Source organism: Fusarium graminearum, chromosome 4, assembly GCF_000240135.3.
Source record: "Fusarium graminearum PH-1 chromosome 4, whole genome shotgun sequence".
NCBI classification, from domain to species: domain Eukaryota; kingdom Fungi; phylum Ascomycota; class Sordariomycetes; order Hypocreales; family Nectriaceae; genus Fusarium; species Fusarium graminearum.
The window spans coordinates 2,215,582-2,241,111 of NC_026477.1; the positions used below are offsets into that span (position 1 = coordinate 2,215,582).

The following is a 25,530-nucleotide window of genomic DNA, read 5'->3' on the forward strand; positions in this document are numbered from 1 at the left end:
CACAACTGTGATTGTTCGTTTCGTCCGTTCGTTCGGAAATTGTCTGAAGGATTGACTGGTTCAAAGCAAGTCCGGCTTGCTCTTCACTGGAGATTGTTTGTAACAACAAAGATGAGATGTAGGAGTCGAAGGTGGTTGAGGAGAGCGGTAAGAGAGGAATGGAAAGGGGATCAGGAGAGCCTTTGGCGACACTTGGGATCTCTGAACACAACACGAAGAAGAAAGAGGGTTAAATTCTTGGGCGGCTGCTGGAGGGCTAAATCCTTATATTTTGGCCGCTTCTCTCGCGGCCCTTCACACGTCGATTCGATCATGACTTCCCATCGACATGTTGCTATTTTTGCATCATGCACAACGAGCCCGCCATGGCACCAAAGGCAGCGACTGCGCTTAGAGAAGCCAATGAAAGGAGTCGGTCAAAGATAGTCTCTCTGTGTCCATGGGATCTCCACTCTAGGAATAGATGTGCGCAAGACGGCATAGGGCGAGCAGGGATCCTGCAGTCCAAAGAGGAAAGTCGCGCATGGTGTGCCCATCCAGTTGTCCATAGCCATGGCAAGCAGCCACTCTGCTTGCACCAAGGTCTCATCGAAGAGGGGGTTGGATCCCATTGCGATCTAGCTCCTCACGGGAGAACATGCGAGGCGGAGAGCTTTGACTTTCTGATTCGATTTGAGGCCATCCACTTGACCAAGACATTGACTAGAAGCAGATCATCCCCAGTTCAACCACCATTCAATATATCCATATCCGTAATTAGGTCGAAATCACCTTTGTTATATTGAGTAGCATCGTATCCGTACGCAGTTGGTTCTTTGCAATATGTATCCGAATCTCAGTAGGTGCAGATTTCGTGCAGGGGATCTGTGTCGTAATCAGTATGGGTTGCTTCAACCGACCACTGCCAATATTGGCTTCTAAACCAAGAAGCAGTAACACCCACCATGATGCTGATAAAGAAGCTCACCGGACTATCGCACATGCATATGCGCAGACTACACCGGAGAGGGGGAATGTCAAAAGGTCGCACAAGGATTCATCCACTAGCTCGCATCCTCTATCAAGGTCCATAGCATGAACGACCGAACGGGACAGGGTCATTCCATGCTCAACTGCCAGAGCTTGTACTGTGCTAGTCTGGAAAGTTTATTCGGTCGCATTTAAGATGGGTTCATTAAACAGTCGCAATTAGTTCAGCCATGGGCCGTTGGGCAAATTCACGACTTGCGAGTCACGATTCACGCCTCGAGTCTTGGAACTCAAAGGTGATCCACGACGGGCTGGAATTTGTCGGACTCTAGGACATAATTGACATAGATTGGCAGTATTGAAATGCCTTATTGGGTACCTAGATGATTTTTGACGAATAGAATGGTCAAAGAGGCGGTCAACCATGGGATTGGTTGAGCGGCAAAAGACCTCGTGGGTGCAGCAGACATGCAAGTGGCTGCCCGTAGCCGGGTCGAGAAGCCCCATGGACAGCGTATCAAATTCCTCTCAACACCAAGTCTCCATTTCGAAAGCACGCCGGCATGGTTAGGTAGGACATGTGTCGTGAGCTAGGGACCAGGGGACCAGGTCGGTGACGTCTGGCAGCGCGGGGGTGATCGTGGGTCTCGAAAGATATTCCGTAATTCGAGGTCACGAGAGTTGAAAGGGATCTTGCATTGCAGCTTTGAGCGATATAGGAACGGGTTCAGACACGCATTGGCATGTCTTGATGGGCTCTCAGCTCGTCTCAAAGTTATCCTTGAGTGAGACAAGTAGTGAATCCTGATGTACAAGTCCGCACTAGAAATATCAAAAGGGAAAAAAAAGGCGTTCGAGAATCATGCAGCGCATTTTGCCGTCGATACTCACTTTTCTGCTGTGCGCCATAGTGTTGGCATGTACCCGAACCGAGCGGTAGGTACCCTCGAACGACAATCCTTCAGTGGATATGACAAGGCATTGTCTATTGTCGTAGGTACCTACGCCGCTGTTGACTCGAGCACTGTATGTAGTCTGTACAGCACTGCACAACACAGTACTCGGCCTCGGAGTCAAGAAAAACAGCGAAAGGGCTCACGCCAAAAAACGCTGATCTTGCACCCAAATCCATACCCTGTTTTTTCTTGACCCCCTAGCTCGTCACGGTACATACAAGTGCTTTCAGGTGGTTGAAAAGCTCTGCTGGCGCTAGGTCGTGTCGCATTGAATTCTGCTGTCATTTGGTGGGAAAAAAAAGAATCGGTCTGTTGAACTGGCCGAGCAAGGAGCCTTGTTAGCCATGTAACTGTTGTGTAGTGTCGTTGGAGAAAGAGCGTTTCTGGTCCGTGATTCGACAGACGAGGGTGACACGTTTGCATTAGTGCGTGATGGGACGGGACCAACCGATGAGGAGCTCCTGCCGCGGAGCAGGGGTTGGGGTGAGCTCTATTCCCAAATCTTGTTAGCGTGCCTGCGCCTCTACCCCGGCCTCAGATCTGGATTGGCCCTGAGCCGCAGTAGGCTTGACAGGGGGTCTCTGTAGTTCAACCCAATCAGACGTCAGAAGACGATGATCTCTGCCTTCTTCTTCTAGGACCGTTCCAGGGGCTACCCTGTCCTGTCCTAGCGCAAGACCCTGGCCCTGACACTATCCTGGTCTTCGAGAGTGATCAACAAAACACCGAGCCGAGCGGGGAAACTCGACAGCCTTGGGCTAGAGATGATGTGATAAGCGGACCATGACGGGCAATAACGGCCTACGTAAGTGCAGATAGGTAGTAGGTAGGTGCTCGCTCGCTTGCACAGGGTCTTCTCAACAACTTGTCTCTTAAGATCCAAGCTTAGATAAGTGTCAACTTGGCTGTTAAACGGCGGTGGTAGGACAGGCGATCCAATATCAATCTTATCTAGAGTTTGCTCATGTTTGCGGAGGAGGCTGACGCTGCAGAAATCAAAAGTCAGATCACCGGCTCCTCGCACCCAATTCCAGTTAGCTTTGCTATGTACTTCCACAACCATCTCCAGTCTCTCCTACACCACCATTTGAGCATGAGTACATATGCAAGGCCAGACAATTCAAGGTTGAGCCGGATCATCATTTGCGCATGACAAGGTACATTAGCCTATCTCGATAGTCGTCACGTCTCCCCTGACAGTGAGCTATCTCAACTCACAACTGATCAACTTAGCACTTACACACGGTGCACTCACTTCACAATAGCATTGTCCATAATTTCTTGGTCTGATCAAGTTAGCCAAATAAGACACGGGCCATTTGAAAACTCTTGAGCCTCCGGGTCTGGCTAGCACTGATCCATTCTTCAGCATTCTATCACAACGGGTAGCTCGTCTCGTGGGAACCATACTGTCGTCTGTCAAGTTCAGCATCGCCAGTCCAAGTCTAGTCTAGGACAAAGTCATGGATATATAGCTTCCCCGCCAATGCGAGTCATTGATATCGTCCCCGCTCGCTACTGTACAATTTAAGCACTGCCGGTCGACTCCGTCTGTTGGTTGCTGTGTCGTCTGTTCGTTCCGCAGTATCCCTGACTCTTGCTCCCTGCTCCATGGTCCATTCTTTGGCAAACCAACTTGAACTCGACTGAGCTGAGCGGACTCTCTTCGTCGGACCCAGGACCCGTCTGGGCCGGAGACTTTGGCCCTTCATTCCTATTTTAACATTTAGCCCCCTCATTGTCTCTTTTCGGTTGCAGAATATGGGCTAAATGGCGGCGCTTAATCATGTTAGCTTGACAAGTGCACCACCACCCGAGCGCTAGCAGATCCCATCACATCTTGTCACATCCTACCTTGAACTTATCTTTACTTTGACGTCTATTTTTAATTTAGCCCGCATTCCCTGCAGCATTCCGGCATAATTTGGCCATGATCATGATCCTATGTGACCAAAATTTCGACTCACTTGTTGGGCTAATTATGGAACAATCTTTGGGCACTAACGTCGAGTTCGCCTTGATGCAGTTTGTCTCCTATTGTTCAGCTCCTCAACAACCCGGCTTGTTGACTTGGAGATCTGTCTTTCCAATTGCCTACCCTAATGCTTCCTGTTCATCAATGTCTTGGTTTTTCTCCGGATGTTCAGCCTTCCGCAAATTAATTGCCTCGCGCGGCGATCTACTACCTTTGTTCACGGACATTTTACATTTTGATCAACAATCAGCGTGGTAATCACAACCTTCAATGTAACCGCATTGTTGTACTTTGTGCAAACATCATCAAAAACTAAAGCTTATCGAAATTTGTCACAATTTCCCATGGACCCTCCAGCATGCTTCGTATCCTGCAACATGTCTTTCTACTAGAGTCGACTGTATATCTACCCTGTCGACTTGGACCACAATTCGCGGCCGACCTCAAATATCACAGTCTAGCCCTGGCTTCACATCACTCGGCCCTCACACCACAACGCAGTTAATCTCGATGTGACGGGGCGAAAGTTTTGTCCGGTCAAAAGACTTAAATGCGTCTGCCCAGGTCTAGCCTTGTGTGACTGAAGAAACTTTTGTCTTGTGCCCAAAATTGAGTTTGGTGCCTTGAATCTTCACTACAACTCCTGTCTGTTGGTCGCTCCGACTTACACACCACCATAAACGTTTGTGGGCCTTTCCGTAGCCGTTGAAGGGTCCGCCGATAGAGCTTACTGTCCCTGGCGGCGGGCCGGTCCAAACTTTGGCGGGAGTTAAACGCACATCCAGGATCTTCAGAAATCTTGGTTCAGGCTGAACTCTAATACATGAATTGAGGCCCTCGACAGGGAAATCCCTACAAAATCAGTGAAAACATGGTTAACAAGTTATGAGAATGGCATGATCAACACAGGTCGAGTAAAAGCTAAAGCTAATACAGTAGATCAAGGCTCCAGCTGACAAGGGCCCTTGTTCGCCTGTCAAGGAAGACGAGCCATTTCAGCATTCAGACGAAGAGGAGAAACAAAAAAGCCTCCGGGTCGGTTGCCAAGACCCATCAGATAAGCCTGGTTAAAAAAGAAATACTGTACTACTCTGTGGCGGGGGAGTATATGCGGACTTCCATGGCTTTGTTCACACTCACATCCCAAATTTTTATCTATCGTTTTTCCCCGCCCGTGTTCCCTGTCATGGCTTCTTCAAATACGGAATTTCGTTCGTTGGACATGGTTCCGCTGCCCAAATGTCCATTCGAAGCTCTGGAAGCTCGCCCATAATGCGACCTGTGATTTCACCGTCCACAGTTGTGAAGAAGGTCGCATTAGTCTAACATCATGTGAGATTGTGCAGAAGTGAGCTTTGGATGACAGATTGGTTGATCTGTGGGATCTCAAGTGTGCCGAAACCGTTTATGAGCAGAAGTGGATAGGCCAAGAGGGTGAGCAAAAGGTAGAGGGCTGGAGGGATTGGTGCAGACCAGGATTAGAAGGGCACATGCACACTGTGATGTGATGCCGGGGGAGGGTTGCATGACAAAGTGAGAACCGAGAGCTCAGATATGACGTTTCGACTCGACTGCCGTATTCGTCGGATACCTTCCAGTCTACTCACTGTGCATAGTATGTGGGTGATGATGGCCGACACCTCGGCTTTGCTTTTCGAAGTTAACAATTCGTACATACGATCTCGTGCGCATGGGCTAGGGACTCGGATAATCCCAACTTGACTGCCTATCAGCTTTCATCACCTGCATTTGATCCTCGTCGTCAAGTTTCTCACTCAGCAGCTACCCGTTATGTACTGCCAGCCAGCACTTTTGTCCACGGGTGTGCCGTTGTTCATTCGGCTTCCAGTCTTCTGGTCGGCCGCTCTCCAATTTATGAAGTCGTCCAACTGAATCCGGGGGAGTTGGCCAGAGGCAACTCCATTGGTGAGACACCACGATGGCTGTGTGAGACAATGTTGTGGTATTTGGCTATTCCTGATGAATGTCTCGAACCTCCAAAGTTCACGACAGCTATCGTCGTCACCGGTACGGAATATGGCGTCGTGAAAGCGGGCGGAACAGTCGGTGAGTGTCGGCAAAGACAAGCCTTGCCTCAAGAGACCACGGTTTGATCCTCAATGCAAAGCATCCTCACTTGAAGGCTGGACGGGCATGCGAAGCAAAGCGGGAACGAAACATTAGCCCGCACTGGCGTAAGGATCCGAAGCCACTATTGCTTGATGCATGTATGTTTGTCTTCCGAAGTCCGTCAAGGATCAAGCCAAACTAGCAATTATCACTGTCGCATTCGACTAAGAAATTGGTAAAAAAGAGCAAGATTTCAATGCTGGATACTGGCAAGGGTATCAGCAAGGGTTAGGTGACAGATGAGAGTGCACAGACACAGAATCCTTACCCTGAGCTTAGAGGAGGATCGGGTATAGCCCCGCAGAATTACGATTGACGGACGCGAGGCCAATCGATGTCGCTATGTGAGATAATCAAAGACTATTGGGTCTCAGAAGAAATTGTCCATCATGGGCTCTAGATACCAGGGCGACATCTGAGATGGCATCATGACTAGAGCCATGGTATTTTCAATTAGGCGAAGCAATTCGAGTCACTGAATGCTTGTATGTTACCAGGTAAGAGAAAACCATGACTCTAGAGTCTTGATCACACGTCAGCAGACAGGCCAAGTCCTGTACCCATGTAAGTGACGCTGCTAGTAGCCGAGAATTGATACTCCAAAATAATAATGCTGGTGGGATTACCCTACAGTGCTTAGAAGACTCTTTTTGGGAGTTGAGTTGTAAGATGGTTTGTCGGTCGCACTTGCCAAACCTACGCCTCATGGCTTTGTGTTTAGAGGGCAGGTGCTAATGTAGTGAGTGAGTGGTACGAGTTTCTCAATGCTGTCACTGTGCAACACTGTTTGGAAGGTACGACTCAAAACTCGTGCGGTTGTAAAAACTGGAAGTCGTGCTACGTGAGGAATCGTAATTTTCGGCCATGCAACATCAGATCTTCCATTGTCCAATATGGAAATGCCGTGAATCAATGTCGTGTCACACTGCATCTCAGCCCAGGCACAGAAACACACCTTTTTCTTATTGGGTATCACTGCTCTTCAATTCATTACAATCGCCGTAGCGACACATCCATCGCAGAGCATAGAAGCGCACATTGCTCTTCTCGGACAGGAAATCGACCTGGGAACCTCGATTACCAACCAACCGCATCTAAAAGCCACTCACCCTTAGCTAACTGAGCCGTTTATTATCTCCTCAATCCACGCAAGGATATGGCACGTTGCAACACCTTGCAATGCGTATAATCCTAGATATCAACGATTCAGCTGATAAATTGGGGCTGTTTTCTAATTGACAAGACGACACCCTTGACGAGTAGACTACAGCAGGCTAATTCATTCACAATGTGACCGAGAACTTCAGATTTCAAACCCCAGTACATACTCTGTATACTGTACACCACAACACCCCACGTCTCAGTCTTGTTCTCATTGCAAAGTCATAAAGTTCGACAAGGAATATAGCACAGTATCAGTCAATTGTCACCGCTCTCCCCGAAATGTTTATGTGATAGCCCGCGATTTGTACATGAGGCAAATCGACTTACCCATGCGAACACGACTGACCCCAGTCGCTTGAGTCACACGAGATTCAAGACAAGACATTCAAACTTGACCGCCAGTATGAGCAATTCTCATAATACCATTGAAGAGGCAAAATTCCAGTCTCGGGCCAGCGAAATATAGACGAATTGTGGATGAGGCGAAGCAAGACGAGCCTAGAGCCAACCAAACGATGCCGCCCAGATCCGCCTAACTTGGACGGCGCAAAGATCGTGGCGCATATGAATGTTGGAAGCAAACAAATCAAGAAGATAAACGGTCCGTCCCACTAGCCTGCCCGTGCGTCTCTTACCTCCTCATTTGTGAGCAAAGGAATTATCGTGCATTACGATTGGTTCTCGAGTGACATAAGGCCAGGATTGGCGTCCGTCTTCCCACTGCCTGAAGAGGAAATCGGAGTTACGAGAAGGTGGTGGGTCGACTTGATATCGGACAGGGACTTTTACAGGGACTCCCACAGCCTCTGAAGTGAAGGGCCTCACAGCGTGGTGGGCCCATAACCTCGAGGATCTAGGGACTCTTTGAAGGCCTCTTCTAGCCACCAATGAAGCACAAGCTGTTTACTACTACGAAGGGCACCTAGGCACTTCATGGGGAAAACATACGATCGACTAGTCCTCGCGGCGTGTCGGCGGTTTTCGCAATATCCAGCCTAGTTTGAGAAACTAGATGCCCGATGAACGATGTCCACTCATGCCAATTGAGGCTCGTTCACACAGACCCGCGCTCTGATGTTGAAACTGTGAATTGGACATGAACAGTGGCCGAGGCTGGGACATGGGGCTGAAGCTGGACCTTGAACAACAGCTTGCAATTTAGAGACCTTTGAAGGCTAATGCGCCTCGTGTGAGTCAAAATGAACACATTGTACTATTGCCAAATGTAACGGTTTCTGGTCCCACAGGCAAAAAGCCGGAGTGGTAATGGGTTGGGTACTTCCAGCCTCCAGGATAAGTGCAAGATTCACGACCGTTGAAAAGTTTGTTCCTGGATGGAATGAGAGAGAGAAGAGTGAACTTTCCAGGGTTGGAAAAATACGCGCCATTACAAGGACGTACAAGCTTCCACCTTCACCCGCATTTGCAACCTTCCAGCACTCAAATCACATGGCTAGCTTCATGTCCAGGAACGCAATAGTGTTACGTTTTACAGCAGCTTACAGCACGCAGGGGAAGAACACGATACGTTGAACAAGATTTCAAATGCTGCCTGAAATGTCCACGTCGTTGACAACAGCGATGCCAACGACTCACAACCCAATGCATCGTAATATCTGAGTCTCAAGCCAAATGATGTATGCGAGTACTCCATACAGTATATCGTATTTTTCTCATCGACTCTTGAGAGTTTCGCATGCAGATGATGGTGCCTGTCGCCCGAAGCTACATGGTCCGTGAGGACCTTGTCATTGCAGGAAGAAAACTGCTGTAATACTTGGTAGAGAGTACGGATACGTTGAGAGCCTGCACAAAGCGAAGCGAAGAAAGATAAGATGGAATTGCGCTTGGGGAATATGATCAGGAGAGAAAACATAATTCATCACTTCCGTCGTGAGGGTTGCCCGGGGCATCCATCACCATATTCGCATCAACCCATTGAATTGGGACTGTGATGAATGATATAGGATGATATATCGATACCAAAATTGGTAGCCTGGTAGTGGTACGTTGACTCGTTGCTCAACCTCACCTCAACAGTAACCAGCTCAGGTTCCCGGCGCTTAGACGCCCGTTAGGTGTGGCACTAATGGATCTCCAGCTCTGGAGCTTGTGTGTGTTCGCCGAGTCAAGACTAACGCCCCATGAACCAGGGTCGCAACGTGCGCCAGCTTGAGCCAATCGACGAGCTCAGGCTGTTTTAAGGCATAGTGCCCTACGCTCTTCTGTCTGGGACCGGGGATCCTCCTCTCTCATCTAGCATCGTCATTAAGCGTTCAGTCCAGCAAAGACACTGCTTCACTAACATCCTCTGGACACATAGGCCCCGGACACTTTCTGATTCGTGAATCAGATGCAAGAAACGTAACTAGGCGTGCATTTTTGCACGCAAGAGGCAAGCGCAGCCACTAAATGTACCCAGATCGGAGACCCAATTGGTATCGCCAACTTGACGCCGCGCGCGCACACCCCCAAGCCAAGTCCATCGATGGCAGTCGTTTCTCGTTTCTCTCCACTATCCGAATCAAATGCTCATGCATATCCCTCAGCAAGAGGGGCCTCTTGTTACCCAGCCTCCATTCTTTACTAATACCGGTATTTCAGATCGCTTCCAAGTGAAATCCATCCGGTCAAACGTGATCTACATACTGCTTGACGGGCATAGTCTTGCCATTGGTACAGGAAACTGTTTGCTTTTCGCTTCTGCGTCCCGTGCCGGTGTGATAAAGCCGCAGCACCCTGTCTTCATCCTAGCCTCTCTGCTCACACCCTCCTCTTTCTACTCCCGTCTTCTCTGCTACCGCCGGACAAGCCAGGGTGCAAGGGTCTAGGGTCTAGGGTCTAGGGACTAGGGACTGGGTTCCAGTGTACCAAGGGCCTAAAGATATGGCCGCACACTCTGCATTTAGCACTATTATTTCAAGTCTATTCTTGTCCCCATCCCCTCCGTGACCGCCATCCTCCATGCTGGTTTGGTTCTCTCAGTCACCAGTGTTGAGCTATAGTGCATACATAACATCCCGTAACCGCCCGCTCGCACGCTCCCCTGGTCCCCTCCTCCCAAGTTTTGCGAACATTGTATTATCTCCTCGACACCACGAGGTCTATGTTTTCTTTATTTGTTTCTATTTGTTTCACGGCGTGTTCTCAACCGTACTCAGGCACTGAGTTCTAAAGAAGCAAGTGCCGGCAACGGCCAAACTAAGCAATCACCAGCTGATATAACACATCTCACACCACACATATTTGGTGCCTGGCAGCATCAATATATTGATACCACTATACAAAAACTACAATATGGTAGGGAAAAAAGCATTGAAGGAGAGTATCGACGAAAGTCGCTAACATGCCGACTTAGGAGTACTCATCTTTCCGAGGCGGAGACCGCTTGACATATTCGCAAATGCGACAACAGCCTCTCCCCCGGGACACATTCTTCAGTCTCAAGAACGAGTCACAAATACTGGAGCGCCCAATTTCAGTAGCAACCGAATTTGTGGACACGGACTGGGAGGAAGAGGATGAGATCATTAGCGACGAGGAAGATAACTCGCCTCGCATAAGTTTGCAATCGGTATGTATCCTTTACTTGCAACAAAATCAAGTCCTGGGAGACACTGACAACTGACTCTTTTCAGGCTGGACAACCCAGTTTCACAACGGTCTCCTCCTACGATGAGGTACCAACACCAAGGTCGAGTAGAAGCCAAGAGGTTCCAGCGGAATACTCCCCAAAGCAAGTTGAAGGTCCTCGAGGACCTCATTTGTTCCGAAACTCAACTGACCACTACTTGCCTACCGAAGAGGACATTATCCTGACATTGTCGCCTATTACTCCCAAGGGACCTCGAAACATTACCGAATTTCTTATGTCATCTCAGCCACCACCGCAACCCCGTGCCAGTCCCTTCCAATACACTGATGCTGAACTTGACACGGCAGTTCTTGCATCGTGGACTACTGAAATGGTTGCGCAGGCTATGCTTAATGCTGGCATTGAGCTGTCCGTGGCTGACCGGTTCATGGAGAATGATATCAGCGGTGCGATCTTAATCACACTGAAGTTCGAAGATCTCAAGGAGCTTAGCATTCAGTCGTTTGGTATCAGGACCAAAGTCTGGCATCAGATTCAAGCCTTGAGGGATAGTCAGCCTGCATCTCCCCGACCAGAGACACCAATCGAGGATGTCCCAAGCAGGGATGTGGTGCGGGAGATTCGAAGAGTGGAAGACAACGGGATGAGACGTCGCCAGAGCAGCAGACGAAAAAACCGAACAAGGACAAACGGAGACGATATCACCCCTATGGAGTCAGTATCCATTATTGGCATTGAACAAGTCATCCCCAAGCCTCACCACTGCTCAAAGGGAGAGAACTGCTCCAAGTACAGAAAGCAGCAGCAACTTATCCGGGCGTTCAAAAAGGAGTACCCCCATGTCGATATCAATGCTACTGGAACCGTCATGATTGGTGATGCTGGAAACCCACAGACAGCTAAAGCACTGGACCCCAACAAGGTCCGCCCCGTCTCAGATGCTGAACCTTCTGTCGTTGCATCCTCTGATGTTATGGGCCCTGGTATGCCTCCTATCCAGTATCTTTATGAAGCTTCTCTTCGTGGAGTTCAGGCAAGAGACCCCCAAGACAACGTCAGGCAATTCCTCAACTTTCAGCATCAGCACGGGGGAGAGTGTAGCGAGGATGTCCCCCCCACACCCCCGTTTGCTGGAATCCAAGCTGCACAGGCCCATCTTCCTCACCAAGGTCTACGCCGCCTTCCTAAGCTCTCCATCCCTGGCAAGGCTCCGCTTCCACCCTCACGACTTGGTGCTTCTTCTGTCCCGCCCCCTCCCCAGAAGAACCAGCCTCAGAACCAGTCATATGTACAACGTCAACAGCAGCAGCAGCAGCAGCAACAACTGCAACAGCAGCAACAACTGCAACAGCAGCAACAACTGCAACAGCAGCAACAACTGCAACAGCATTACCACCAGCAACAGCAATCTGCCTTTGCACCTTATCAGATGGAAAGGACCAGCCCTCGGTCCCCTGATTTGGAGATGACACCCAGGAACAACTTCCGCCATGGTACACCTTTTTCAGAGCTTGATGTTCCTGTCACTGCTGTACCCATTGGTCCTGTTGCTCGAGACTTCTCGCAGTCTGTTCCTCCTGACATGAACTACCGCACTTCTCCCACCAACAACGTTTCCCCTCCTCGCTGCCAGTCTCGTACTTCAGCCCGCCGCCCATCTTTCCCTGTGATGCCCGCTTTGGAGGAAAACAGGTCCATTAATACGACCAGACCTTCTCATGGATCGTCATCGCCCAAGTCACCACGTGGGTCACGAGCCCAGCAGCCCCTTCAGCCACCTCCTCGGGATAACCTCCCCTTCTCCCGTGGTCATCTCAACGGTTCTGAGAAAGTACTGGCACCCTCTATCACACCCATCGGTGCCAAGGGCAAGTCTCCCTCTGCCGACTCTGCCAATGGTATCAGCCACCAAGGCCCCATGAAAAAGCGCAAGACCAAGATGCTTCGGCATGAGTGGCAAGACGGTTACTTCACCCTGAAGGGTTCTCGCCTCAACATGCACAAGGACTCTGAAGAGTTGGACCGCACTCTTGAATATGTTGATATTGATGACTACGCCATCGCCTGCTCAAGCGTGGCTTCTTCTTCCAAGCTTAGCGCTGCTTTTAAGACAATGCACCTTTCTCGTGGTAGCCACAGCCGCGAGAAGAGTGACCCAGTAGGCGCATTCGCTTTCCAGCTCATTCCTCAAGACAAGAACACCGCGCGACTTCGTAAGCGCGAGAGTCACATCCAGCCCGGCAACACAATCCCCGCCGAGGGAGTCAATGGCACAGGCAAGACACACCACTTTGCTGTCAAGAACCGTGATGACCGTATTGACTGGATGCGCGAGCTCATGCTTGCAAAGGCTTTGAGACAGAAGGGTGAGGGCTTTGAGATCAGTGTCAACGGCAACATGATCTAAGCCGTCTTCTACAACTTTCCTTCTATTATCTACGAAAACTCTACTCTGCATTGCCTTTCTTCCCACCTGATCGCATTGTCCAGATGTCATTACTTCTGGATCATTGTAGACCAGGCTGCTTGTCTTTTTTTTTAATCATTTATGCACCGGTGTTTTATGTGTTTTTTATATGCCAGAACGTACAACCACTTATGCGGATACTTGCCGCGGCTCTCTCGCGGGATGCTTACACAGCGGGTACATGTTAGCTCAAGACGAGCGATGGTTCTTTATGGTTTATGAGTGTTTGGGGCTTTGCATATGACGTTTTCTTGGGTTGGCTACAGCCTGGTTATGATCTACCTACTTTATACCACTCGCACACGAACGACTCTAGAAAACGCAACACAGCACAACCCACTTCTTTCAGAGGTTTATGATCGACGACATGGATACCATTTGGCGCTATTTGACTTTTTACTTCATATAGGTGGCTCAGGCTAGCATCTAAGGATAGGAAAACAAAATGAAATGATGAATTTATATAAGAAACATGTCTGAATAGCACTAGCCCAGCGTATGAACCGTGTATGGTCAATGTTATACTAATGAGATTATTCGACCACCAACTACAAACAGTTGGCTTCATGTTAGTCGCAGCCCTGTCTACTTTCAACAGATCATGTGATGTGTGTTTGATGTAACGATGACCTCGAATGCTGAAGTGTATGTAGATGTACATACTGTTCGACGGAGAAGACAAGCACGAACTCTTTATCTCTATACACATGAGATTGTCGTCTATCAAGTCATGCACATGCAACGAACCGATGCTCTTGTGCACCTGATACTATCTTGTATATTACTGCGAATATATCAAAACACGATTCTATCATGTCGATGGTTCTCTATAGTCTTGGTGCGACCATCATATCTACATAAACATTTTTTACAGTGTTGAGCTGGCTGAGCGTCAGAGAGATTCAGCCATCTCATACTACTCTAGTCACTAGATACCACGATATAATATATTTTTATCACTCAGACTGTCACATACGACCACAGCTCGTGGAGAATACGGGGTCCCGTCCGCTCCCCCATCGTCAAGCCACGAAGCGCCGGATTAGTAGTTGGGTCGGTGACGACCAGCGAATACCTGGTGTTGTATGTCTTTTCCTTTTGATGTTTTACCTTTTTGCTTTGTGCTGACGGTTGGTCTTGTGAGCGTATATATACATGTAGTAGTACTATCATCTCTCGTTGCCCTTCACTGACGTCTGCATAGACATTACTGACATCAAATGGTATATTTTCCCCACCTGTATATGCAGAGTACAATATCTTACAAAATTCGCTCGCCCTCCGCCTCTTTGTCTCTATCCTAATGCCGTAACATCGTTTCCCTAACTGTACAACCTGTCTACACAGGTCATGACACAAGATTCCCTCAACGCTTACGCCGACTTGAAGTCAGGTCGTAGCACTCCTGACTTTTGAGCAACCTTCTCCCAGTCAATAAGCTCCCACCATGACTCTGCAAAGGCAACCTTTCCACCTTGGCCACCGGCACCGACACCCCAGTCCAGCAACCAGGCGTGCTCCCATGTGTTTAGGCACAGAAGGGGCTCAAGCTCGATACCTCCAGGGGGGAGGTTGTCGGATCGCTTGCTAGCGCCGTAGGCCTGGTTGTGTATGAAGTTACGAGCGGAGCCATCCTTGCCCAAGGTGTTCATGTCAGTGCTTTGGGCACGCCAGTGAGCGCCGGGGTAGGGAGAACCGGCGAGGTAGGTGGGCAGAAGACGGTAGTCGCCAGGCCCGGCCTTGACAAGCCAGAGGAAACCAGGACCAAACATGGCGGAGGCTGTGATGACGAATTCTCGGCGGAGGGTCTCGATGGAGGAAAACGAAGCCTCGAGTTCGCTACGGAGAGCATCGGGCATGGGGGTGCCGGTGGGGGAGATACCCTGGAAGAAGAAGTGGTTGTTGTGCGCCATGGAGGCATAGTTGAAGATGGGGGCCTGGTTGGGCTCTCGGGCTGTCATGAGAGCAATGGTCTTTGTGTCTTTATCCTCGAGCTCGGTGCCTGGACGAGTATTTGGTTAGTAAGTGCAGTATCAGTGGGCTGATATAGAATTGAATGTGTATGAGAGGCATTGAGTTTGTTTAATGCTCTCCCACATCATCAATGCCACACGTACCGACAGTCAAAGCATTCAGCTTCTCCACCATGAGGGTCATGTACTGGGTCCAGGCGAGAGAGAAACCTCCAGAGCTCATAAGGTTGGGCACACCCTGGGAATAATCGTGTGGCAGCTCGGGAACAGAATGGATCGAACGGCGGACATTGACCATGGGTCGCATGCCGAGGCCAAAGGCCAGGCGAGGGACCCTTAGTCTGGGACGAAGCATTGTCTCTGGTAGGAAGGGCGACGGTGTTGGGCGGGAGGGAAAGCTGTCGTCAATCAAGCCGTCGTCGTCGTCGAGTTCGGATTGGACTTTTTTGGTGTTTGGCGGGCGCTTTCTGATAGGCCTTGCCTGAGGATTCTGCGCGGAGCTAAGTTTAGCCGAGAAGTGATGCACAGCCACAGTGATCCGAGAGTGTATGTGGCTGTGAGTAAATCTGCAGTTACAGTTCCTCTTAACTTGTCTTGGTTCGAACTGGGGAAAAGACACGCTAAGTGGAGTGGCTGAGTTGAAGAACCTGAGGGTCTAGGTTGAATTCAGGCCTAGCTTCGGTCTAGACTCAAAACGACGTGAGATTCAATGTCGATGACCCGGCAGAGTAGACATGGCTGCAGCGGGATAGGTAAGGTACAAACAGTATAGCGTAGTCTGGCGCAGTGTACGTAACTCAGCACCTAACGCAATGTTCATGATCACAAGTGCCTCTTTTTGACTTTCTCCTCTTTCTTGATCTTCCTTCTTTGCCTTGCTTTGATCGATCCTTTTTTTCTTCTTTTTTTTGATTCGATCACGCATAAAGGACAGTCAAGTTTCACTTTCATAACACATTTTGTTAGAGTTTTGTTCGCCAAGCTCGTACTTTCGCCTCTCCTTCTCCGCCCCCGTTGGACCCTTTTCGGTCGGCCTGAAACATCACCACTCTCTCTTTCTCTTTCTCTCTCTCCTGTCTTCCTTTCGTCTGAGACAAGCGACATCATTCTCAATTAAACGACTAAATCAGAAACTTCCATATGCAGCCTCCCCCCGACCTCGAAATTATACCAGTCGCTGTCGATGATGCCTCTTTGTTAACATCTGCTTCTTCAACTGTCATTATCGAAATGGCTTCCTCAGTTATTGCTACGGCTACCTCCATGACCACCTCTACAACCGCGTCGGCTACATTTGTCTCGTCTGCCCCACCAACACCTTATAGCGAAAATGGCTCCGGCGGAGAGTGCTCATTACTGGGCTCCTTTGCTCTTGTCGTACAAGGCGCACTCGGCGCTCTGGCGTTGCTCTCTCTCGTGTACAAACGATGGAGAGAACGTCCTCAGCGACCTCTAAAGATCTGGTTTTTCGATGTCTCCAAGCAGGTCTTTGGTTCTGTGCTTGTGCACATCGCCAATATCTTCATGTCCATGTTGACAAGCGGTCGCTTTTCGGTTCAGGTCGACCCGTCAGCAGCAGCCGTTACTGCGCGTTCTGATGACGACTACGCTCCCAACCCATGCTCTTTCTACCTCCTCAATCTCGCCATCGATGTAAGTACCAGTCGTGCTGTTACATTTTGGTCTCCCAAATACTAACTTTAACACAGACTACCCTCGGTATTCCCATCCTTATCATTCTTCTCAAGGTTCTGACTGGTCTCGTCCGTTACACGCCCGTCGGCCAACCTCCCGAATCTGTCCAGTCAGGAAACTATGGTAGCCCGCCCAATGTTGTATGGTGGTTGAAACAATCCGTCATCTACTTCTGTGGTCTATTTGGCATGAAGGTTTGCGTCCTCATCATCTTCATCATGATGCCCTGGATCTCCAAAGCCGGTGACTGGGCGCTTGGCTGGACAGAAGGCAATGAGAAGCTGCAGATCGCGTTCGTAATGATGATCTTCCCACTCATTATGAACGCTCTACAGTACTATATTATCGACTCCTTCATCAAGCTCAAGGAAACCGACTACGAAAATGTCAATGCCGATGAATCTGACGAGGTTCGACGCAGGAGATATGACGACAGCGAGGATGAGATTGCGCGCGCCAGACTGGTCGATTCGGAGCACGAGACTGATAGCGAGTCGGACGACGAGGTCGATAAGCCCGCCGCGCGTTCTGGGCATCCTTCTCGCCAACCCAACACCAAAAACTCTGGGGAATACGATCCTGAACGCGATGGTGACGATCGGACGATCATAGGAAGCAGCTCGAGTGGCCGGGGTCCAAAGGACAAGGTACCCACTGAGCTGTATCCCAAGGAATAGTGACAGACGAGCTATTCCGCAGCAGCTTTCTTTCTTTTTGTTGGATTTTCTTTATTCGGTGGCGGCATCGGTGTTTTTTGAGCGATATGTCTTGGTTTCAAGTTATTGAATTCTCTCACTATTGGATGGTGCACTATGCATTTGCACTTTTCATGCTTGGGTTTCTTGAAGCGAACAGTGGAAGAAGGCAGGATTAGAACGTAAATAGTGACCTAGGGCGTTACGAGATGGGTTCATATTTTGGTATTAGAAGCGACTACAATTTCATTTTCAATACGGCCTTGATTTGGGCATATACCTACATGTCAGAGTGTCACAATGCGATAGGTAGGATATTCCAACTTCAACCACCGCCTGACGTTGTCACCCATTCATAAGCTTCATAGAAACCTCAGACAAAAATATGCGAGATGGAGGTCACACATTCTGAAGAACTGTACATGCTATGCTCAAGTCATGTCGTCTGATGCACGAAGGCGAGAAGAGAACAGATGTTAGCTACGTTACTCGTATCAAGCTCTATGCCAATTCATCTTATAGCTAACAGCGAGATCTATGCTTAAATTGCCCGTGGGCATCTCGCCAAATAGCGAGAACAAGAAGTACATCATTGGGTTCCCAACCAAAACCGACAGAGGATTTGGACCCGTATCCTAATGAGTGCCATGTAGACCAACCATAAACGCCTATGCATAGAAAACCAAGTCAAACCCCTTAAACCAAGATTCAAAAAACAACTCCATGGCCAGAAAATGCCGAAACAAGTAGCGAACGCCTTTGTTTTCCTTCAGTTCATAATCTACTCTATGGTTGGTATGGCTTGAAACCTGGGTAAGGCTGCTGAGGCTCGTAACTGCCAGGCGATTGAGACTCAAGCAATTGTTGCCGTTGAGGTACAGGACGAGGACCATAGTTGGCATCAGGGCCTGGTGGCGGTGTTCGGTAGTCGTTCATAGGAGCAGGTGAGTGACGGAGTGGCTGAGCATAGCCAAAATCGTTCTGGGAACCAGGTGATTGACGGGCAGGTGAACCGTAACCATAATCGTCAGGGATTGCTGGAGACCGTCGTGGAGGCATATTTCCATAAGAGCCAAATTCATCCTGGTGCATTGAGAGTCGCTGGGCGGGACGAGGTGAAGGGCTTGCACAATATCCTCCATAGTTTGCTGCGTAATCCTGAGGTGAGGCACCTTGGCCGTAACTTTGGTTTTGGCCATGTCCCTGCATCTGTCCGAATCCCGGAGCTTGTTCGAATCCTTGATCGTGGCCGTAGCCTTGGTTTCCATATGCATTCTGACCTAAAGCTGGGGAGCGACGTTCATGTGGCATGGGGGCGATAGCAGCAGGAGCATAGACTTGATTAGGTGGGGGAGGCTGGTAGCCATAACCTTGCTGGTCAAGCGGCGAGTAAGGATCGGTAGGTTGGCTAGAGCCTAGGTAGCCACTGGAGTTGCCTTGAGGTTGGCTGTAAGGAGTCCCAGCCATACTGTGTTGACTGGGAGGTGGTTTAGAGAGCGTATCTAGCTCAACAGCCTCGGTGTAGACTTGGACCTTCTTGCCCTCGGAGCTAGGCATTTCAGGTAAGGCGTCATCATCCTTCTTACTAATTTCGTATTCAGCATATTGAGGTGGCTCATTTCGAATAGGCTGGGAAACCCCATACTGAGGTACGGAGGGATTCATTGGGGGTTCAGTTCGATATCCATGATGCTGAGGTTGAGGAGGGTAAGGGTCATCGAGGTGCTTCGTGTGACTGCCAGGAGGATCACAAGCACCGCAGCAGTTACCGCAACACTTGAGGCATTGGCAGCAGCTGCAGCAGCACGAGAGCCCACAGCAGCAGCAGCGAATGATGCACCATAGAATACTAAAGATAATGAGACCTCCGAGGATCATGATACCAATCACCGGCCATCTAAAAGATTGTTAGTGAAAGAAAATGGGCCTGACATAGGATATACGCACTTGCACCACACCACGCTCATACAGTTATCCCAACTAGAGATGGCGGTTGCAAAATCGTCAGAAGTTTTCGAAATGCTGTCAGTCGTTTGTGCGGCATCAGCGAGCATATCTCGTCGCGTAAGATCAGAGACAATAGTTCTGACGAATTTGTCCTTGACGATTTCCCAGGCGCTGCCTCGCAGGCTCCGCGCCATGGCCTCATCGATGGATGGCATTTTGTTGGTGTTGTCGTAATTGGCGATAGTTCAAACCAGTAATGAGTGTGGTAGAATCTGGCTGAGATGTCGTAGATGGTGAATAATTGAGATCTCGCTATGTAAATGCTGGATATGGCGGGTATATTGCTTGGTTGTAAGAGAGTCGTTATAGATATCCAATTGAGTGTTTGGTAGTTGATCGAGAAACGGTGAAAAGTCAATATCAAGTAGTATTTTGAGACAGCGACGTATGTGGTATTGTTTCTTCGGCGCGTGATTCGAGTTGCTGATGCGGGTCGTTGATGGAATGAAGGATGGCGGTTTGAAGAATAGTATCCGTAATGGATAGGTAGAAAGGAAAGCGGCGCTCGCACCGGTCTGTATACAAGGGAATGAATGTGGTACAAGAGTAAACAATAAACAAGATCAGAGGTCAAGAGAGAGTAAACAACCTATGCTAAGGTTCAAGATAGGCTCAAGAGCTTTCAGCCATGCTGCCAACGGCGCAAATGTTGGATGGAAGAATGAATGAACGAACGAGTGAGCTTAAGCCGGAGTTGAATGGAAGTTCAAAGGGATCCCAAGGAGGAAAGCGCCCACCAGATGGAGGGACCCAGCGTTACCGCCAGTGGCGGGGATGATCCAGGGGAAAATGGGACTGCTAATTTTACCCCTGGACAGTCAGGGCAGGCGCAGTCCAGGTATGAGTGGGGGCAGCCGCCAAGGGACTTCTGAAACTGTGAGACTTGAAGGGAATATCGATTGGACTGGATGTTGGCCAACGGGGCGAGGAATCATTTCAGCCTGTACAGAGAGTATCACAGAATATTTTACAGAAAAATCCGAAAGCTACCTAGTTCTGTGCACAGCGATATCTTCGTCTACCTATTCAACCTAATTCCACCAGTAGATGGATCTTCTGTATAAGCCAAACTCAAAGGGACCGTTCTGTCGCATGGGTGACGACGCCTTCATGGCTTGTTCCCCAAATCTTAGCTTTTATGAGACCGACATAGGATAATGCGGATGCACATGCTCAAACAAGACTGCAAAGCATGTTGAAAAATTTAAGAGGCATCATAGTTTGACACATTGACGATCGTTGCTACACAGACCAATCATCTCCACGCGAAGTCTTTAGAACAAAGGACATGGCGAACGAGTCCCTCATCCCCATACTTTATTCCAAACACAACCTCAAGTTCATGTCGTCCTACTCTGTAGACTAGTTTGTGTGCGCGATATTAAAACCCATGTACATTGTCGCCGTTAGCTCTTCTATCAACCCTGGCCCCAGCGTGGGCCATCAAAGGCATCCATTTTCCGAAATGACAGGGTCGTTTCGATAGCCGGACGATCCTGTCGCAGAATTGAAGTGGCCTAAAGTCAGACGGCTGTCAATTATTGCATCATCGACTGCATGTTACAATAAACAGCCCAAAAGAACAATCTAGAAACCTCTCTTAGATAGCATCGCAAGAGGTGTCGTGATTCTTGGTATCATGACAAACCCTCACTTTTACCTTGCAGGTATGCATATGCGGACGGCTATTCGGGACTTGGCGTCAACAAGACCAAGAAGCCAAGGCTTGGGTTTCCTTAGCGATGATTACGATGTGCATGGTAGCTAAAATACGCCGTTGAGCTCGGTACTATCCCCCCAACAGCAGATATTCAGATCGTCATTCGCTACAATGTAAGACTGGCATACTCTGGGAAGTCTCCAATTCATGGTATCAATTAAGTATGTACTTGCCTGGATGATTTCATGCAGGCTCCTCTTGTCAGCGGCTATGGCGTCAATGCGCCTACCAATCAATTGACAACATCTTTCGTTCCGTGAGGCTGAAACATAAGGATGTAAGACAATTGAGCGCCTCATGGCAGGCAGTGCTTGAAGAAATATTCTTCAACACCCACTGGAATAGACGCGCGTGTGTTGATATGCAGCCAAGAATATATACTGACAATATCTGGAAGCGAGATGTGACACATGATACAACAGTCGACTATAGCATTGTGTTGTTGGTACAAGACCATGTAATAACGCCTGACATAAAGCCATGGCGAATAGCATCACCGACTGAGTTACATTGAGAGTTCAGTATACACGAATGGTAAGCAAGTATTTCAAAAATCTAATAATTATTTACTATGTAGGGAAAAACTACATGATTAGAAAAAAGGGTATGTATCAGTCCACCCAAGAACAAAAAAACAAACCTTGCTCGTGTAAACAAGCACCCTTATCCGCGATTCATCTTGACGGAAAAGTAGCCATTACATGTCATGATTCAAGCTCCCAAAACGCCTCAAAAAGTGGTATCCTTTCGTTTCCTTCCCTTCCATGTCGGTCATATGTGCAGAACAATCTCACATCCCTATCCTTGTCTGGATTTATTTGCCAGGAGGAGGTCCAGGAGGGGCAGAGTATCCGCCATCACGCTGATATGTGCCCTCGGGATGTTGAACTCCAGCGTTCTGGCCATAGTAGCCGTCGTTGGCGTTGAATGTCGTACCAGTGTACTGAGGCTGTTGCTGCTGACCATAAGCGGGAGGCGCATTGTAGCCACCGTTATTCGGCTGGTAGCCTCCTTGGTTGTAGCCCTGATTATAACCACCTTGGTTGCCGTAATTGTAGGCTTGATTGTTGTTGTTGTTTTGTCCCCAAGGCTTGGCCGCCATCCATCCGGTGCCGTAGACGGGCTTAACGCCACGGCTCTTACGACGACGGGAGATGCTTTGAGGATGTTAGCATAAAATAACTTTGAGACGATGATCACGATGAAAACTTACAGGCAGCACATGAAAAAGATAAGGAAGAAAAAGATGACGATGCCCGCGACTAACCAGCGTCCCCAGTAGGACCAGCTGTTACGATAACATCCATTTCTACTGTAGCTGTAGCTGTAGCCGTAGCGACATTCATAGGCACGCGAAAAGATGAGGTCGTCAGTGGGCGCCATTGTTGCGGAAGTTGTTGCAATTGAAGATGAAGACGCGCAATTTGTGTTTATTTGTCGCAGCAATACGAGAAAGACGGTTGAGTAAGCAACGTTTGGGGAATGCTTTGGATTAAACCAAACTTTGCTTTTAACTCAAGAGATTACTCGTTGCTCGTTTGCGGCGTTGAAATGGCTTGGTTTTGGCCAAGGGATGACGTATAATGATGCGACGAGTGATGAGTGATGGGGTGACGTCTTGTAGGATGCAGTTAAGGAGTGCTTATAGGTGTCTTTTTGTCACAGAGCAGCTCTGTGCAAGGGAAATGTAAGGATATGTGATTGACAATAAGGTAAAAACAGGTAATTATCGAATCAAAGGGGACAAGGGCGAGCACAGAGTGTGGGAGGGCAGTCGGTCTTTGTATTCAACCTGCGACTCGACGATATCAGCCAAGCCCGGCGTAAAATCCACCCGGCAGGGTCAAAGCAGCCTGCGTAATACGCAAAAATACGGTCACAAGCTCTGTTTTCTGCTTTTGCTCTCTGCAAAAAGTCTGGGCATTCCCGCTTTTTCCTCTTCTTGGCTGCTCAAGGTTCGCGATCGTAGTGGCTGTGCTTAAGATACAGTAACACTTTGAAGCTTGGCACTTACATCACGGTAATCTCCATCGCCTCTTGACCGTTTGAGACGTGTGTCGTGGTCCCGCCCTTTACAAGTATGAGTCAAGATCGTCATCATCAATAGGTACGCATCGAATCCTTCTTCACTGCACGAATATCTATCAATCAATCAGAAACCCAACGACCATGGTTTTATCAAGACCCTTTAACCGGCAAGTATCTACCGTGATCATCAAACTCTGAGCCTAACCAAGCTCCGACTAAATTTGCTGAGCCTCAACCCTTCGTGGCTCTATGCCCACTTAGCCTACGAGCTTCGTTGAAGACGTGGCGAAGCCTAGCTCTGATGACGACGAGGGTCCCACCCCCAGCTATTTTACTTTATTCAATCGAACGTGCATTATCTTATGTCGACGGCAGATCTGCCTGGTGGAACTGTATTCCAGAACAACATGTCGACATGTCAGAGCAACTGGGTATTTGATGATGTGGGACCCTTTTACTAAAATTCCAAATCTTTGACAAACAAACAGGATGTTTCGAGCACATGCCGCCTATCCAGGTCAACGCCTCCCAGTAGGTAGCAACTGGAGGCCGTATATTGTCACGCCCACATGATTAAGCTTAATGGCGGTGGACACTTCTCTTCAAGTGGTAATATACAGAAATTAGGACAATTGTCAATTAATATGCCCAGCGCTTCAGGACCGTCGTGAGATCAGAGAATACAGGATCTAGACTATCTTATCGTTATTCTCTGACAGTAGTTATCTGCACTTGCAATAACTTATATTACAGTCGAAGCCGTCCAAGCCCTCCAAGCCCTCCAATAACATCTAATCTTGGGTTATCCAAGAGACAGTCCAATAGCTCTGTTCTCGCGTCGATACAGCCAGCCCCTTGATATTCTGGCACGTTCCATCGCGTGATTGGAAGCCGACCCAAGCCATTATCCCAGCGCCTCGCCACAAAATAGTGAGCACCTCATACACTACTAAAAATCAAACGCTTGTTGCCTTAGACCTCACAAGAGGGTCGATCCATTACCGACGGCATATTGCTTTTGTGTCCCAACGCCGTCAAATAACCCTTCTGGCAAACGTCAAAATCGTACATCGTGCGCCTTTCCCTTCGCATGAGCCACATGATCTCGTAAGTATGTACAGTGAATTCGTAAGGGTCGTTCAGTTTAGAGACCAGCTCGAGGAAAAGAGTAACGTTGACGTCGAAGCTCGTCTGCTGCCTTCATGTTGCGCTCCGCTGCCTGTTGAGCTTGTTGTCGCGCCGCTATCGCGTTAACCTTCTCACGGGCCTTGAGCAGACTGCTGTTGTCCTGCTGCTTGATCTTGGACCGAATGTCGTATAGCTGCATGAGCGTGCTGGCCCTTTCCAGGTCTTCTTCGAACTAATGAGAAACCTAGTCAGTTCTCGGGTTCCGCTTAGACGTAGAGTGTACGTTTGGCAGGATTGTCTCACATCAGATTCGCCGCGGCGAGGAGTACCAGGAATCGAGTTTCCAGCTGACCCTGTGTGGGAGCTAGGGGTGAGGATACGTCGGCCAAACTTGTCGAACTTTTCGGATGACCAGTGGCGCTGTAGGCCGGCAGGACGTTTTTGATTATTGGTAGAGGGACTCGAGGTAAGAGCATTCACAGTTGCGTCGGTTCGAGGGTAACTGGAATGGGCGTTGTTGGCGCTGACGATGGCTTCGGCAGCTCCAGGGTCCTGAACAAGAATCGTCAGTATTGATTCCAGATACGAGCGATCAGTCGCGGCAAGAACGCAAAGCTTGCAGCGTGGCATGAAACTTACGGCGGCGCCCAGGTTGCTGAGGTCGGCCAAGACCTGGGATAGCTGAAGGCTCTCCATTGTTTATAGTAGAAATTTGTTTGACTGATACGTGTTGCTAGTGGGGTTGGCGACGGTAAAAGTAGTTGAAATTACTTCCTGTCGCATTCATACGAAGGGAAAGGAAGAGTATGTTGAGTCTGATCTAGGAAGTAGGTAGGAGAGAGAGTTGTGTGGAAATGAGAAATACTATACGGAGGGGGAAGGTGTTTTTGACCTGGATTGGATACGTTACTTGCAGCGGGCGAATTTTGGGTTTCGGAGGGCAGGAGCAGGCTGGCAGGCAACTGCAGATCCGCACCTACCAACTTGCAGGGAGGAACAACCAAATTTTAGGCGGGTCCCGAAGTGGT

General features: G+C 49.0%; 7 protein-coding genes and 1 non-coding gene across 8 annotated transcripts; 3 read left to right on the forward strand and 5 right to left on the reverse strand.

Annotated features, from left to right (window-relative positions):
- Nucleotides 1–2,431: 2,431 nt before the first annotated feature.
- Nucleotides 2,432–3,333, reverse strand: FGSG_13055 (uncharacterized protein; the record flags this gene model as incomplete). Its single annotated transcript, XM_011328465.1, has 3 exons — nucleotides 2,432–2,617; nucleotides 2,731–3,000; nucleotides 3,166–3,333. The coding sequence occupies 3 exons, from the start codon at nucleotides 3,331–3,333 to the stop codon at nucleotides 2,432–2,434; spliced, it is 624 nt and encodes a 207-aa protein (XP_011326767.1).
- A 7,158-nt stretch (nucleotides 3,334–10,491) lies between these two features.
- Nucleotides 10,492–13,196, forward strand: FGSG_07068 (uncharacterized protein; the record flags this gene model as incomplete). The annotated part of the gene is made up of 3 exons (XM_011328466.1): nucleotides 10,492–10,494; nucleotides 10,553–10,768; nucleotides 10,833–13,196. 3 exons carry the CDS (start codon nucleotides 10,492–10,494, stop codon nucleotides 13,194–13,196), a joined length of 2,583 nt encoding a protein of 860 aa, XP_011326768.1.
- Nucleotides 13,197–14,230: 1,034 nt separating this feature from the next.
- FGSG_20037 lies at nucleotides 14,231–14,346 on the forward strand. Its single transcript, XR_893038.1, has one exon. It is a non-coding gene; the product is annotated as a 5S ribosomal RNA (ribosomal RNA).
- A 119-nt stretch (nucleotides 14,347–14,465) lies between these two features.
- On the reverse strand, nucleotides 14,466–15,635 carry FGSG_07069 (uncharacterized protein). The gene is made up of 2 exons (XM_011328467.1): nucleotides 15,374–15,635; nucleotides 14,466–15,258 (listed from the first exon to the last, which is right to left on the reverse strand). The coding sequence occupies exons 1-2, from the start codon at nucleotides 15,582–15,584 to the stop codon at nucleotides 14,630–14,632; spliced, it is 840 nt and encodes a 279-aa protein (XP_011326769.1). The 5' UTR covers nucleotides 15,585–15,635; the 3' UTR covers nucleotides 14,466–14,629.
- A 481-nt stretch (nucleotides 15,636–16,116) lies between these two features.
- On the forward strand, nucleotides 16,117–19,140 carry FGSG_07070 (uncharacterized protein). The gene is made up of 2 exons (XM_011328468.1): nucleotides 16,117–16,882; nucleotides 16,939–19,140. The coding sequence occupies exons 1-2, from the start codon at nucleotides 16,370–16,372 to the stop codon at nucleotides 17,599–17,601; spliced, it is 1,176 nt and encodes a 391-aa protein (XP_011326770.1). The 5' UTR covers nucleotides 16,117–16,369; the 3' UTR covers nucleotides 17,602–19,140.
- Nucleotides 18,406–19,781, reverse strand: FGSG_07071 (uncharacterized protein; the record flags this gene model as incomplete). The annotated part of the gene is made up of 2 exons (XM_011328469.1): nucleotides 18,406–19,516; nucleotides 19,567–19,781. The coding sequence occupies 2 exons, from the start codon at nucleotides 19,779–19,781 to the stop codon at nucleotides 18,406–18,408; spliced, it is 1,326 nt and encodes a 441-aa protein (XP_011326771.1).
- A 2,361-nt stretch (nucleotides 19,782–22,142) lies between these two features.
- On the reverse strand, nucleotides 22,143–22,930 carry FGSG_07072 (uncharacterized protein). Its single transcript, XM_011328470.1, has 2 exons — nucleotides 22,560–22,930; nucleotides 22,143–22,503 (listed from the first exon to the last, which is right to left on the reverse strand). The coding sequence occupies exons 1-2, from the start codon at nucleotides 22,727–22,729 to the stop codon at nucleotides 22,161–22,163; spliced, it is 513 nt and encodes a 170-aa protein (XP_011326772.1). The 5' UTR covers nucleotides 22,730–22,930; the 3' UTR covers nucleotides 22,143–22,160.
- A 1,492-nt stretch (nucleotides 22,931–24,422) lies between these two features.
- Nucleotides 24,423–25,198, reverse strand: FGSG_07073 (uncharacterized protein; the record flags this gene model as incomplete). Its single annotated transcript, XM_011328471.1, has 3 exons — nucleotides 24,423–24,734; nucleotides 24,806–25,054; nucleotides 25,142–25,198. The coding sequence occupies 3 exons, from the start codon at nucleotides 25,196–25,198 to the stop codon at nucleotides 24,519–24,521; spliced, it is 522 nt and encodes a 173-aa protein (XP_011326773.1). The 3' UTR covers nucleotides 24,423–24,518.
- Nucleotides 25,199–25,530: the final 332 nt, after the last annotated feature.

Bases quoted from the DNA above. Each gene is read 5' to 3' on its own strand.
- FGSG_07069 (XM_011328467.1), bottom strand. From the start codon at position 15,584: ATGCTTCGTCCCAGACTAAGGGTCCCTCGCCTGGCCTTTGGCCTCGGC. The intron at 15,259-15,373 runs GTACGTGTGGCA...ATACTCGTCCAG, and splicing joins GCTGAATGCTTTGACTGTCG to GCACCGAGCTCGAGGATAAA.
- FGSG_07072 (XM_011328470.1), bottom strand. From the start codon at position 22,729: ATGGCGCCCACTGACGACCTCATCTTTTCGCGTGCCTATGAATGTCGC. The intron at 22,504-22,559 runs GTAAGTTTTCAT...ACATCCTCAAAG, and splicing joins ATCTTTTTCATGTGCTGCCT to CATCTCCCGTCGTCGTAAGA.
- FGSG_07070 (XM_011328468.1), top strand. From the start codon at position 16,370: ATGCAGCCTCCCCCCGACCTCGAAATTATACCAGTCGCTGTCGATGAT. The intron at 16,883-16,938 runs GTAAGTACCAGT...ACTTTAACACAG, and splicing joins TCCTCAATCTCGCCATCGAT to ACTACCCTCGGTATTCCCAT.